This window comes from Bombus fervidus, chromosome 9 (genome assembly GCF_041682495.2).
Source record: "Bombus fervidus isolate BK054 chromosome 9, iyBomFerv1, whole genome shotgun sequence".
NCBI classification, from domain to species: domain Eukaryota; kingdom Metazoa; phylum Arthropoda; class Insecta; order Hymenoptera; family Apidae; genus Bombus; species Bombus fervidus.
The window spans coordinates 7,863,102-7,876,026 of NC_091525.1; the positions used below are offsets into that span (position 1 = coordinate 7,863,102).

Here is a 12,925-nt window from a genome sequence, read left to right on the forward strand (position 1 = left end):
GATATAAATGGGTTTCAAATCTAAATAAAACAAGTTTTGCAAACAATTTTTCAGTATATTTAATATTTCATTGATACGTATTCCAAGAACGTAACAATTACTGTCGGACACTTTCTGATCAATTACCTTTTGTAATTTCAAGTGAAAAAATTAATTACGTTCGGCACTCAATAGAATTATATTTTATTAATATACTAAGGTTAAGTAATACACACACAGTACGAAGGCATGTTTTGCAATGGCTTCACTTACAAGTACCGTTTCTAAAGAAAGATTTCTTACTGCTTTTGAAGATGACCAGACACTGGACACAACGTGCCAAGAGATTGCCTTAGGTATGTATTAATTACCATGATTGTTCTTCCTATGCATATTGATGATTGGCTTTTATGTTTTGAAGATAAAAACTAGACACACACAGTAAAGAAGCCTATTTTTGATCTATTAAAATATTATCTATACTAATGCCAGTAAAACTGGTATATCTTCCCACAAAAATATAGCTACATATTTTTAAATATATAGAACAAAAAATAAGTACTTTGTTTAACATCTATATTTTCTGAAAATAATTATTCTTTTTAATTTAGAAATACAGTCTGGTCATACAAAACTTTATGCAATTATAGAAGAACTTAGACCTTTTGTAACTGAAAAAGATGTTACAATACGAAAAAACGGCATCTCTGCCCTTTCTGCTATTTTATTTCATTTACCTAAGGATTTTTTGAATGAAGATGAATTATGTTTTATAACATCATTTTATTGTGACAGATTAAAAGATCACCATAGGATTATACCAATAGTAGTAAAAGGAATTTTGGCAATTGTAAGTTTTGGATTGTGTTTTACAATTATATTTAGATAATAGTTATATATATATATAAACTAACATAATTGTTCCAGGTTCAAATGGATCATTTACCTAAGGATTCACCTGAATGTTTACTTAGGAGTCTTTTTGCAAATGTGCAGTGCCAATCTCAATTATTACTTGATCGCAAAAATATATATTTTATATTTAAAACATTATTGGAAAATAGAATAGAAGATTTAAAAGCTATGGGGCCAGATTTTATTTATGGACTCATTACTAGTATAGAAACAGAAAGGGATCCTAGCAATCTTATGATATTATTTGACATACTTCCACATTTTATGAAAAAATTGTCATTAGGCCATTTAGTTGGAGAAATGTTTGAAGTCATTGCGTGTTACTTTCCAGTTGACTTCCATCCTGTAATTAGATCAACCAATCAAGATATTAATTGCTCATCATTTATGAATATAAATTGTAATTTGACTTGACATTTTTCAGCGTAAAACAGAGGGAATAACGCGTGATGATTTGGCAGAGAAATTGGCACCTTGTCTTTGTGCCATACCAGAATTTGCTGGATTTTGTATACCACTCATAGTTGAAAAATTACTCTCCAATTTTAAGATTGCTAAGTTGGACTCTTTGAGTCTATTATGTAAAAGTGCAAAGACATTTGGTGTGAATGGCTTGAGAATATGTTTGACCGAATTATGGATTGTCTTAAGAAAAGAAATTATACCAGGTGGAGATCTAGAATTAAAAAATGCAAGCTTGAAAGCAGTAACCACTATAATTGACACTATATCAAGAGATGTTGAAGTTCGTGAAAGTTTCATTCATGATATAATCACAGATGTAGAAGCATCTTTGTATGATGTGCAACTTAGTTTGTTTAGACCATCTGTAAAAATACTAGAATGTGTGGCAATGATCAATAAAGAGTCATGTATACAAATATTAAAAGCGATAGTACCAATATGTCTTGGCCAATATTCTACTAAGACTGTAATAGTTGATAAAGTAATTTTAATTGAAACATTAAACAATTTTATTAAAACTGCTTCTGATCATAGATTTGCTATTAAGGGTAAATATATATTTTACATACTTTGAAATATGTATTTAAAAATTTTTTAAAATGCAACATAAAATCCTTTTTTAGATGTTCCAGAATTAGCATGGACAGATATACCAAATCTATATTTAAATGAATTATCAACAGAGAATATGGAATTACAATCAAAAATATTATTTGGTTTAACAATACAAAAAGCGTATTTAAATGAAGTACATCGTACTTTACTTTATGATAAAATTTGTAATCTAATTGAAACAAATTATAATGAAATAAAAATACTCTGTCATTCGGCTCTTTTAAGTTTTGCTACATTATATCCAAACGAGATATCAACTCTGATCAAAGAAAAGTTTCAGTTAAATATTGGTAAATACTTAATATTCGAATTTAGCAAGCCCGATTTTTTAAAAGTATTTATTATTTTGAGTGTTTCAGATGAGGAGAAGATAGAAATACAAATTCGCAAATTAGAAGTACTAGCAACTGTTGCTAAAACATATAAATTAGGTATTGAAGTTCTTCCACAGATTGTATTGCAAACAAATGTTGCGAATTTTGACATAAGCTTTACAGCTCTAACATGTCTTCATAGGCTAGTCGTTACAACAGCTATTGATTATAATATTCTACATTATCTATATGATGAATGTAATATTATTCAAAAATTAGCTGCCCTTAATATCAATCCCATGGATCAAAGATTAGATGTAGTTTTAAATATTTGTCGACTAATTGTACGAAATCTTATGATTGAAGAGCAACAAAATCTTATCAACAAGTACATTTCAGTTTTAAGTGAACAAAGTTCAGAATCTGATGCTGCTTTAGTAATGAATATTTTCATCCCCTTATACCAAAATGTTGATTTAACAATAAATGTAAATTTATTACAAAATGTATATAATTTAGCACTTTACAGCCAACATTCAAATATAAGGCTAATAGCATGTAAATTTATTGCTGTAATATTAAACAAATTTGATGATAGTAACGAATACTTCCAACATGCTTTATCATATTTTAAAAAAGCAATAAATAATAATTTAAATTCAGATACTAATATTGAAATAATGCAAGCTAGTGCTTCTCTACAAATATGGCTAACAAAAGCTATACTTATAAAAGGTTCCCGTGATGTTGAAATATTTTTAGATGAGGTATGTAAGAATTTTCAGTCTTTTTCAATATTTCATATATAATATTTAATGTTTTTTAATATTGTATCCATAGCTTACCAATATTTTAAAACACGACCGAATAGGCCAGCATATAGTACAAGAATATAAGATCTTGACAAACAGACATGAAGATACTTTAGTGGTGGAAAATTTTTGTAATGTCACAATTTTGTATAAACAAAGGGTATTTGAACACTTAATTAAAAAAGATTCTGAGTTTAAAAATATAGCAAGGCAGAACTATTTAAAGACATTAGTACAATTATTAGAAGAAGTACCCTTGGAACTCTTATTTATGTATTTAATTAAGGTATTCAGTACATGCTGACATAAATACATATAACACAGCTTGTATCAACAATAAATTTTTGTTCCAGTTGGTCCCCCTTTTAATAGAATCTTTATCTCTTGAAAATGAACAACTAATTTTTTTAACATTAACAACATTGAACCTCTTATTGGAGACTAAACACAGTATTTTTTCTGATAAGATACAAAGTTTTATTCCGAGGTTATTAAAGTTATCTACCTACAGAATAATGGTAATATTTTATAAAATTACTTGGTACCTTCAATATATAGCATTTTATAATTTTTATATCTTCATATATTGCAGAGGGTCAGAATAGCAGCTTTAGACTGTTTAACAAATTATTGTAATTATCCAACGATATTCATTAACACATACAAACCAGATGTATTAGAAAAGTTAACAGTTCCAATTGACGATCGAAAACGCTTAGTTCGAAAAGCCGCAGTAAAAGCGAGATCACGATGGTTTTTAGTTGGTGCGCCAGGAGCAGTAAAAAGACAATGATCTGTTTATTTTTACATTAAATTTATCGCAATAAATTTATAACTCATAGATAAATACATTTATATTTGTTTAATACAAATATATATAAATTTTATTATAATATTGTTTTGTATATTTTTAAAATTGTACACACAAGTTTACTTTTATATATCCATTTATATATACATACATGTTAAAGCAAATGATTTCTCTTGCTGTACTACTTTTTCTTGTAAGAGTGAAGAAACTGATTCATCATATTGTACTTATCCTATATGTTGTATATAATGTACATAATTGAATAAAGCATTGATTTCTGTAATGGGATTGAAACCTGAAAGTTACTCTTTAATGCATTTAGTATACTAGAAGCATGGGTGATGGTAAGACTTAACTTACTTTTCTCAAACTAAAAAATGTAAAAGTTGTGTAAAAAAGTTGTGTTACATCAAAGTTTATTTATAGGTGTAATAAAGAATGGTGCATACAAATATGAAGATGGTACAAAATATATTGGGGACTGGAATTCAAAGGGGTTGAAACATGGTGCTGGTTCTTTACTCCTTCCTGATGGGACACGTTATGATGGTGGCTTTCAAAATGGATTGTGTTCTGGCTTAGGAGTCATAATATTCCCAGATGGAGCAAAGTAAATATCATAAGATATTACTTTTTATAAATATTAACTTTCTAATATACTTTATATATTAGATATGAAGGTGAGTTTATGCAAGGTTGGTTTCATGGTCATGGTGTATTTTGGAGGTCAGATGGGATGAAATTTGAGGGAGAATTTCGTGGTGGACGTGTATGGGGATTAGGTAAGTAAGATTTTAAATGTTAAATTTTTCATATTGAATTAATAAATTACTGTTTCATCCAACTCTAGGATTAATTACATATGCAGATGGATCACATGGTTTTCCTAGAAATGAAGGATTCTTTCAAGATTGCAAACTTGTGCGTCGTAGACATTGTCCAGATATAGTACAGAAGGCACAGAAAATTTCTATGATGGCACGTGCCCAATGTAGTTAAATATTAAACATAAATATTAATTAGTTATATTAAAACTTAATAAAGAGATATAATATGTCATACTATAATTTCTGTAATTATTGTGTTTATTGCTTGTCATCAGATATATGTATATATATATATATATAATAAGATATATAATATATCTTATATTACACAATACAAGTTTAATCTCTACTATGTAACTAAAATTATAATATTTGTAATCTTATTTACGATTTAAATAAGTAGATTGTACGTGACCATGGATAGTAAAATAATACAAATATACGCGTACATTAGGTATAAAAAATAATAGATTCTCTCATTCAGAAGTTCCTAATGTAAGTATCTGGAATGATTTTATGTACAGTAACAAATTATTATTTTATAAGAGAAAGAGAGAGAGAGAGATTTTAAAGTTTTTAAATTAATTTAATGATAATAAAATACTAGTGTAGTTTACAAGCTAGTGCGATGTACCGATGTGCGATACTTACTTACGATGCAGATTTTAGTAACATGGATTTATGACGTCAGTAATCTGATGTTACACGTGGGCGTGGGGATAAAAGAAATTAATATTAAACAGTTTTACGGCTTCACTTCCGTGATACATCATATGTATATTGTACCTTATTCTGAAAATTTGAAAGGCAAATAAGGGTTAAAGGAAGAAGTATAAAAACTAGTTTTTAAGATAGTATTAACCAATAACTATCACATGATATTACTAAACCTACATAAACAGTCATTGTGACGCGTTTTATGAAATTCTATAAATTGAATAACATGTCTAATAATTTAAATACTTCCAGTGAAACTACGACAAATTATACATCAATATTATAACAGTGCTAGTTCATTAATGAAACAAAATTACTATTCAATAATAAAATAATCAGGCGATCCTTTCAACCTAAAATTTAATCATTAAAAATTAGACAATTTCTTAACAAATTTCCCTAGGAAGAAATTAACTGTTGTTTGAAATGGCGTCTCCAGGTAGGTATTACTCATTTTTCACGTCTTTGGCTTTTACCGTACGCGGTACAGTTATAATTTTCTATTGCTTTGTGTATCGTTAGTTGACAACAAGGTAGTGATTGTATTTTGTTCTCTTTCGTCTCTGGTCTCTCGTGTTTTAATTAGTGAATATCTATTCAGTGTCAGTGTGTTACTGCATTTTTTCTGGAATTTAATATAGATTCGTCCTTCATAATTTCGTAAATATACATTATCTTATACATGTATTTGCGTACATAACCTGCCGCTTCTATAATTCGTGATGTAAGATCGTCAGAAGCATCAGTAGCGTTACTTCGCTAGTTCTATTAACAATTATTTATAATTCAAAATTAATTAATTAATTAACTGTATAAATATTGATTTAATAGCAATAATACTGTACTCATTAATCTATCATTTTAATAATATATGTTAATATAATTAATCTTTATTTGGCGTATTTGAAGCGGTTTTTTGTTAACCAAACGTATACAGTAATAAAGTCATAAAAAAATTTCATTTTTATGAATATAGTAGAATTATAGTGCAATAAGTTACATATAAATGTAAATCTGAACTGTTTAGAACAACTGTTGAAATGTATATTTTTGATATCATTAGTTTGAGTGCAGTATAAAGCACTTTTAGATGTAATATATTCATGTTTTTAATTCATGTATAATTTGAGTAATATTTAATATTTGATACAGTAGAGAATGTGAATAGATTTTATAATTTTTTTAATTTACTAATTCATGAGGAATGTTTAATAGTTCAGAAAATAACTATGTTTTATATTGTTAATATAATTTTTTTGTAATTTTCAGTTAAGGAATTAGATATTATATCAAAAAGAACTATAAATGACTCGAAGAACAGTAATGAGTCCTGAAACTTATAAAAATCATATTACAACAAAAGCTATGGCATCCAATGGTTATACCGATTCTGAGACTCCAGTCAAGGAGTCCAAGAACCATTCATCACCTTGTGAGTTATTCAAGTGTATGTGTGCTTAGAGTAGCCATTTTTATTCTTTTATTATTATTATTGTTATAATATTATTATGCATGAGGGTATCACTTTGAAATGATTGATTAATAATTATTATTAATTATGTGAAAATATCTTAAATAATAATTGCAATTTAAAGTGATTCTCTTATATGCATATATTGCTTATATATGCTATGATTTGATTTCCTTATTATTATATATTTATATTTTAATGTTTATGTTTTTGTAATTATATTTGTATTTTTTTAATTTATTTATGCTGTAATATTATAGAAGCTTATTTGCATTTGTAATCTGTTATTGTGTACATAAATATATATATATATTGTGTGCTTTATATATTATTTACATTATATACAAATTAATCTATTCTTGCAATAGTTGCATTTTGTTTGATTATGCATTATTTAAATATTTCTGATCTTTGTACTTTTTCAAATTAAAGGTATTTAAATAATGGTTTTTATGTTTTTAGCAATGCCATGGTTTGGTATGGATATAGGAGGTACATTATCCAAATTGGTATATTTTGAGCCAAAAGATATTACAAGAGATGAAGCAGATGCAGAAGTTGAGACTTTAAAAAATATTCGACGATATCTAACTAGAAATTCAGCATATGGGAAAACAGGTCATAGAGACACACATTTGCAAGTATGTTTCATGTAATTATTTCTTAAATAATCTATTCAATACATTCTTACAAAAATATGTTATGTTATTTTATTACAGATGGATAATGTTTGCATCAGAGGTAGACGCGGTACATTACATTTTATTAGATTTCCTACAAGTGAGATGGGAAATTTTTTAGCATTGGCAAGGTCTAAAGGTATGGCAAATCTTGTCACAACAGTTTGTGCTACTGGTGGTGGAGCATATAAATTTGAAAAAAATTTTGAACAAGTGAGATATTTATTTCTTTATATCCTAATATAGCTTAATATATAATACATACACAGTATAAATCTGAATAATGTATATATTGTCTCTGTAGGAAGTAAATATGAATTTAGCAAAATTTGATGAGTTAGATAGTTTAATACGTGGTATGCTCTACATAGAAACAACAAATCCACACGAATGTTATTACTGGTCGCATCCTACAGATGATAGTAAATGTCAGAAGGTTCCCTATGACTTTTCTGAACCCTACCCGTTTTTGGTATGTTTGATTCTTTAGAATATTAAGCTGTACATTATTTATATATTATATATATATTTTTTATATATAAAAAATTGTTATAGCTTGTAAATATAGGGTCAGGAGTAAGCATATTAGCAGTTTATGGGCCAGAAAATTATAAAAGAATATCTGGTACTAGGTATGTATCCCATTTATAATAGTATAAAAATATATACTATTGCAATACATTTTAATTAAATTTGATTTCATATTTAGTCTAGGTGGTGGCACATTTTTAGGATTATGTTGTTTACTAACTGGATGCAACACTTTCGAAGAGGCAATAGAATTAGCAACTGGAGGTGATAATACTAGAGTAGACAAATTAGTTAAGGATATTTATGGCGGGGATTATGGTCCATTTGGTCTTCCTGGCGATCTTGTTGCAAGCAGGTAGTAATTTTTAATAACTAAATAAATGTTATTTTTGGTCTTGTATTTTTATAGTTTATTTTGTATTTAATGCGTATTATTTTAATTATATGTACAGTTTTGGACAGATGAATTCTAAAGATCGACGGAATGCAGTTAGCAAACAAGATCTCGCACGCGCAACACTTGTTACCATTACAAACAATATTGGTTCTATCGCGCGTATGTGTGCCGTCAATGAAAAAATTGAAAGGGTAAAAATTATTCATAATTAATGTATCTATCTAATTAATCTATCTATCTAATTTTTAATAGTAACATTATCGTAATTTTAGGTAGTATTTGTAGGAAATTTTCTTAGAGTAAATCCTATATCAATGAAACTTCTGGCCTACGCTATGGATTATTGGTCTAAAGGAACGATGAAAGCTTTGTTTTTAGAGCATGAGGTTATATATGAAATAGTCTTATATAAGCTTGAAGAATTTAAAAGAATGTATTTATATCCTTTTTCTTTTCTAATTGTAGGGTTATTTTGGTGCAGTAGGATGCCTACTTCAATTTAAGGGTGAAGCAAACTAATATTATAGAAAGACGGATAATATATATAGCATTCCATTTGATATTTTAACTCAAATGAATCTTTTTATGAAGGTGGTTATGTAATTATTTAACATAATTATTTATTTTTGTTATGTAATATCGACATTCTCAGGTAGTATTGTATATGTTGTATATGCAATGTTACATCAAACTTTAATAATGGTATAAACTTAGGGTCAGGATTGTATTATCTTGAAATGTGACTATATTTATTAAGGAATGAGCACAGTATAATTATACACAATATAATCATTTTAAAACGCGTTACATGATTATTACATAAAGACCTAATGTGGGCACAAACCTTGCACGAGTTTGTATAAGAATTTTCAATGGACCAAAACGCATACAATTTACCACACAATATTCTTTGTATCAGTAAAATGAGTCTACCTCATATTTTACTTTCTAAATGTTTATGTAAATACATATATACCCAAATTCTTACAAACAAGGCATGATATTTATTATTATTGATATTATACGATTTTTCAATTGTTCACAATTATGACAAAAAAAATTGCAAGAAAGAAATTGCATTAATGAGTACTTAATATGTATTATTGCTAATGACCTCATTATTGATACATTTTTATTTTTATCATTAAAAAAGTATAAAATTGTACATGATCTATGATGATAATGATTAAAATTAATACAAAGTATATTGGTTAGTGGTGACATTTATAGGTAATTTACATGCATTTTTTAGTTATTTGAAAACTACATTGAGTAATGTGCATTCATTATTATTAAATATTAACGTGTTATACATACAGTGCTTCAAAATGTAGACACATAGCATATTGTTACACACTTTTTAATAGAATAATTTATAATGTGATAAGCAATAGAAAGATAAAATATCTATTATCACAATATTTGTACTATAGCACTATAAAAAAAATGTTTTTTCTAAACATATTTTATTATATGTTTAACGTTATAGCCAACATTTGTATGAATTTACAAATACAAAAAAGAGAACAAATTTGTTTATAAGCTTATTTTTATGGAATAGAAACAAATGTAATTTTCTTATATCAATAAATAATTCCTTATTGAGCCCGATATATAAGGAGCTTTAAGCTATTGTAAAATATTGTTTCGATTATGTTAAATACATTTGCATGCATTTAATGTGTTTTCTTATTATTTCATATATATACAATAAAATTATGTGATTAATGAGTAATAAAACAGTATTTTCCTTCTTATTATATTGCAAAATCGTACATATTCTGCATGTATCATTGACGCTATAAAATTTTGGTTACTTAGCAACTAATCTGACAAAACACTATAACTTCACGTTGGAATTATGTAGTTGTCTTTACGTTTATTAATGAAATTATAAAATAAAGATATCGATATTTTAAAGTAATAATTGATATTGGTCTACTTTATCACTTATTTTTATAAATTTTTATTGATAATTACCGAAATTGATGACAAAATAGATACCCATTTTCGTGATATCCAATTCTCGTGATATTCTATTCTGATTTTAATTTTTTATAAAAATGGTGAGTCTTTAAATTTCTGATTGCAAACATTTAATCAACAAAATCTGAATTATGCACATATAAATTATTTTACTTTGTATTCAACTTTTATAGGGACCTAAGAAAGCAAAAGTACCTGCTACTGTTGATGGTGTAGATACATCAAAAATGAATAGAGAACAATTAGAAGTTTATGCACACAAGATACTTGAAGAAATGGAGCGTGAACGAGAGGAAAGAAATTTTTTTCAACTTGAAAGAGATAAGATTAGAACTTTTTGGGAAATTACAAGACATCAATTAGATGAAGCGCAGGCAACTGTCAGGTATTTTTCTACATTTGATTGTAAATTTAATGTTAATGAAATTTAACTGATATGTATATATATTTTTAAAGAAATAAAGAACATGAAAAAGAAGAGTTATCAGAAAAACATGAAGCAGAGCTCAAATTATATAAACAGAAAGTAAAACATTTAATGTATGAGCATCAAACTAATTTGTCAGAAACTAAAGCTGAACATATGGTTGCTCTTAAAATGGCACAAGATGATCATACTCTTCAAGAAAATGAATTAATTAAAGATAAGAGAGAATTAAAAAGATTGCAAAAAGAACAAGATTTGGCCCATATAAATGAAATAAAGGCATTAAAATTGGTACGAAAGAAATATCATATACTTTTTGTTACTATTAAGCATTTTGTAAATTGAAATTTACTATTTAGCAACATGCAGAAGAAACAGATAAGCTGATAAAACAGTTTGAAACTGAAGCTCAAGAATTGGAACAAAAATATGAACAGAAGTTGATGAGTCAATATGAATCCCTTACTTTAAAACATCGAATGGAAATAACTGAAGTAGAAGAAAGAAAAAATACACAAATTGCAAATTTGATAAAAAACCATGAAGTTGCATTTGCAGAAATGAAAACTTATTATAATGACATTACTCTTAACAATTTGTCTTTGATAAAGAGTATGAAGGTATAATTAATTAAAAGGCAAGTTAGTCATATATATAATAATATTATTGGATTTGTAGGACCAAATGGATGAAATGAGAAGTAATGAAGAGCGTATGAAAAAACAAGTACGAGAGTTAACTATAGAAAATAAAAAATATTCTACTGATATAAAGTCATATGAAGAATCTTTAGCAAATTACACTCGCCAACTTGAAAATTATGGTAAAGATAAACAAAGCTTAATTGTAAGTATTTAAAATTTTATCACATATATTATGTGGGTTATTTTTTATTCAAAATCTTGATTCTTTTAGAGTACTAAAAAAAGATTAGTAATAGCTACAAAAGAGTTGGAGAACTTAAAATGGGAAAACGAAGTATTAGAAGTACGTTTTGAAAAGGTAAATAAAAACATATATATTCCTTCCTAAATAAAATTACACTCATTGTGAAGTCATTACAACTTAAATTGAAAATTCATATTTTATTGTTTAGTGTCAGTCTGAAAGAAACGAATTACATTCAAGATTTGTCTCAGCAATACTTGAGCTCCAACAGAAGACAGGTTTAAAGAACATTCTTTTAGAAAAGAAACTTGAGAAATTATCGGATTTATTAGAACAGCGTGAAGCACAGATCAGTGAAGTACTTACTGCTGCTCAACTAGATCCAATGGCCGTTATTAACGCTAATAAAAAATTAGAGGTATGTAATTTTTTTCTTTTTTTTTTTATATAAATGTTCTTTTCTGCAGAATATTCTTTATGCCCCCTCCCCCTTTTTTATATGCAAATGCTTTTGTCTGCAGGGTATGCTCCCCTTTCCTCTTTTTACGTAAATGTTTTTTCTTCTTCTTCAGAATCTGTTGAATAGAAAAAACAGTGCCATACAAGATCTACAATATGAATTAGCAAAAGTTTGCAAAGCGCATGACGATTTACTTCGAACGTATGAAACTAAATTACAAGAATATGGGATTCCAAAGAGTGAACTTGGTTTTCAACCATTGAGAGTAAAAGGAATACCTACAAAGTTAGGACTGGGACCAGCTGGTCTTGTTACTTTAAATCACTAGTCTACTAAGATTTTAATTTTTTTATTTTTGACTGATCATACAGTACATTTTCACTAACAATTAGTGAAATGTAAAAATAATAAAATCAGATTAATGCAGAAAATTCAAGCAATTTCTGATGCAGAATGTTTTTATTTTGTGAAACAAGTAAGTTTTAGAACGCATCTGCTTTATTTTTTTTATAAATTACATAAAATTATCACAGAATGTACAGAATAGATCATATTGGTGCCTGATAGTTGTATACTTGTACAATTCCATCTGTTCTATCATTTACTTAATTTCGTTATCATTTATTTCAA

General features: G+C 27.1%; 4 protein-coding genes across 7 annotated transcripts; all 4 read left to right on the forward strand.

Moving 5' to 3' along the window:
* Window positions 1-193: 193 nt before the first annotated feature.
* Window positions 194-4,205, forward strand: Mms19 (MMS19 nucleotide excision repair protein). 2 transcript variants are annotated; one of them, XM_072010287.1, is made up of 9 exons: window positions 194-335; window positions 591-829; window positions 907-1,239; window positions 1,319-1,907; window positions 1,983-2,264; window positions 2,334-3,055; window positions 3,129-3,386; window positions 3,454-3,618; window positions 3,693-4,205. In XM_072010287.1, the coding sequence occupies exons 1-9, from the start codon at window positions 239-241 to the stop codon at window positions 3,891-3,893; spliced, it is 2,886 nt and encodes a 961-aa protein (XP_071866388.1). In that variant the 5' UTR covers window positions 194-238; the 3' UTR covers window positions 3,894-4,205. The 2 variants fall into 2 exon arrangements, with proteins under 2 accessions (XP_071866388.1, XP_071866389.1); XM_072010288.1 differs by having other exon boundaries at window positions 196-335; window positions 775-829.
* Window positions 4,125-4,978, forward strand: Rtp (MORN repeat-containing protein retinophilin). Its single transcript, XM_072010318.1, has 4 exons — window positions 4,125-4,255; window positions 4,338-4,521; window positions 4,584-4,693; window positions 4,762-4,978. The coding sequence occupies exons 1-4, from the start codon at window positions 4,246-4,248 to the stop codon at window positions 4,908-4,910; spliced, it is 453 nt and encodes a 150-aa protein (XP_071866419.1). The 5' UTR covers window positions 4,125-4,245; the 3' UTR covers window positions 4,911-4,978.
* A 441-nt stretch (window positions 4,979-5,419) lies between these two features.
* On the forward strand, window positions 5,420-10,214 carry Fbl (pantothenate kinase 3 fbl). Of its 3 annotated transcripts, none has more exons than XM_072010313.1 (10): window positions 5,421-5,894; window positions 6,725-6,887; window positions 7,389-7,567; window positions 7,646-7,819; window positions 7,911-8,078; window positions 8,162-8,238; window positions 8,316-8,492; window positions 8,590-8,725; window positions 8,807-8,920; window positions 9,000-10,214. In XM_072010313.1, exons 2-10 carry the CDS (start codon window positions 6,761-6,763, stop codon window positions 9,051-9,053), a joined length of 1,206 nt encoding a protein of 401 aa, XP_071866414.1. In that variant the 5' UTR covers window positions 5,421-5,894; window positions 6,725-6,760; the 3' UTR covers window positions 9,054-10,214. The 3 variants fall into 3 exon arrangements, with proteins under 3 accessions (XP_071866415.1, XP_071866414.1, XP_071866413.1); XM_072010312.1 differs by having other exon boundaries at window positions 5,422-5,894; window positions 6,725-6,902; XM_072010314.1 differs by lacking the exon at window positions 6,725-6,887 and having other exon boundaries at window positions 5,420-5,894.
* A 140-nt stretch (window positions 10,215-10,354) lies between these two features.
* On the forward strand, window positions 10,355-12,626 carry Gas8 (Growth arrest specific protein 8). Its single transcript, XM_072010306.1, has 8 exons — window positions 10,355-10,600; window positions 10,694-10,905; window positions 10,977-11,238; window positions 11,307-11,567; window positions 11,626-11,793; window positions 11,863-11,949; window positions 12,044-12,253; window positions 12,408-12,626. The coding sequence occupies exons 1-8, from the start codon at window positions 10,598-10,600 to the stop codon at window positions 12,621-12,623; spliced, it is 1,419 nt and encodes a 472-aa protein (XP_071866407.1). The 5' UTR covers window positions 10,355-10,597; the 3' UTR covers window positions 12,624-12,626.
* Window positions 12,627-12,925: the final 299 nt, after the last annotated feature.

Excerpts from the sequence above, each read along its gene's own strand:
- Rtp (XM_072010318.1), top strand. Across the intron at positions 4,522-4,583 it reads ATATTCCCAGATGGAGCAAA|ATATGAAGGTGAGTTTATGC; the intron begins GTAAATATCATA and ends TTTATATATTAG. Across the intron at positions 4,694-4,761 it reads TGGACGTGTATGGGGATTAG|GATTAATTACATATGCAGAT; the intron begins GTAAGTAAGATT and ends ATCCAACTCTAG.
- Mms19 (XM_072010287.1), top strand. The coding sequence starts at position 239 with ATGGCTTCACTTACAAGTACCGTTTCTAAAGAAAGATTTCTTACTGCT. Across the intron at positions 3,387-3,453 it reads TATTTATGTATTTAATTAAG|TTGGTCCCCCTTTTAATAGA; the intron begins GTATTCAGTACA and ends TTTTTGTTCCAG. Across the intron at positions 3,619-3,692 it reads TATCTACCTACAGAATAATG|AGGGTCAGAATAGCAGCTTT; the intron begins GTAATATTTTAT and ends CATATATTGCAG.
- Gas8 (XM_072010306.1), top strand. Across the intron at positions 11,950-12,043 it reads TAGAAGTACGTTTTGAAAAG|TGTCAGTCTGAAAGAAACGA; the intron begins GTAAATAAAAAC and ends TTTATTGTTTAG. Across the intron at positions 12,254-12,407 it reads ACGCTAATAAAAAATTAGAG|AATCTGTTGAATAGAAAAAA; the intron begins GTATGTAATTTT and ends CTTCTTCTTCAG.
- Fbl (XM_072010312.1), top strand. The coding sequence starts at position 6,761 with ATGACTCGAAGAACAGTAATGAGTCCTGAAACTTATAAAAATCATATT. Across the intron at positions 7,568-7,645 it reads ATAGAGACACACATTTGCAA|ATGGATAATGTTTGCATCAG; the intron begins GTATGTTTCATG and ends ATTTTATTACAG. Across the intron at positions 8,493-8,589 it reads GGCGATCTTGTTGCAAGCAG|TTTTGGACAGATGAATTCTA; the intron begins GTAGTAATTTTT and ends TTATATGTACAG.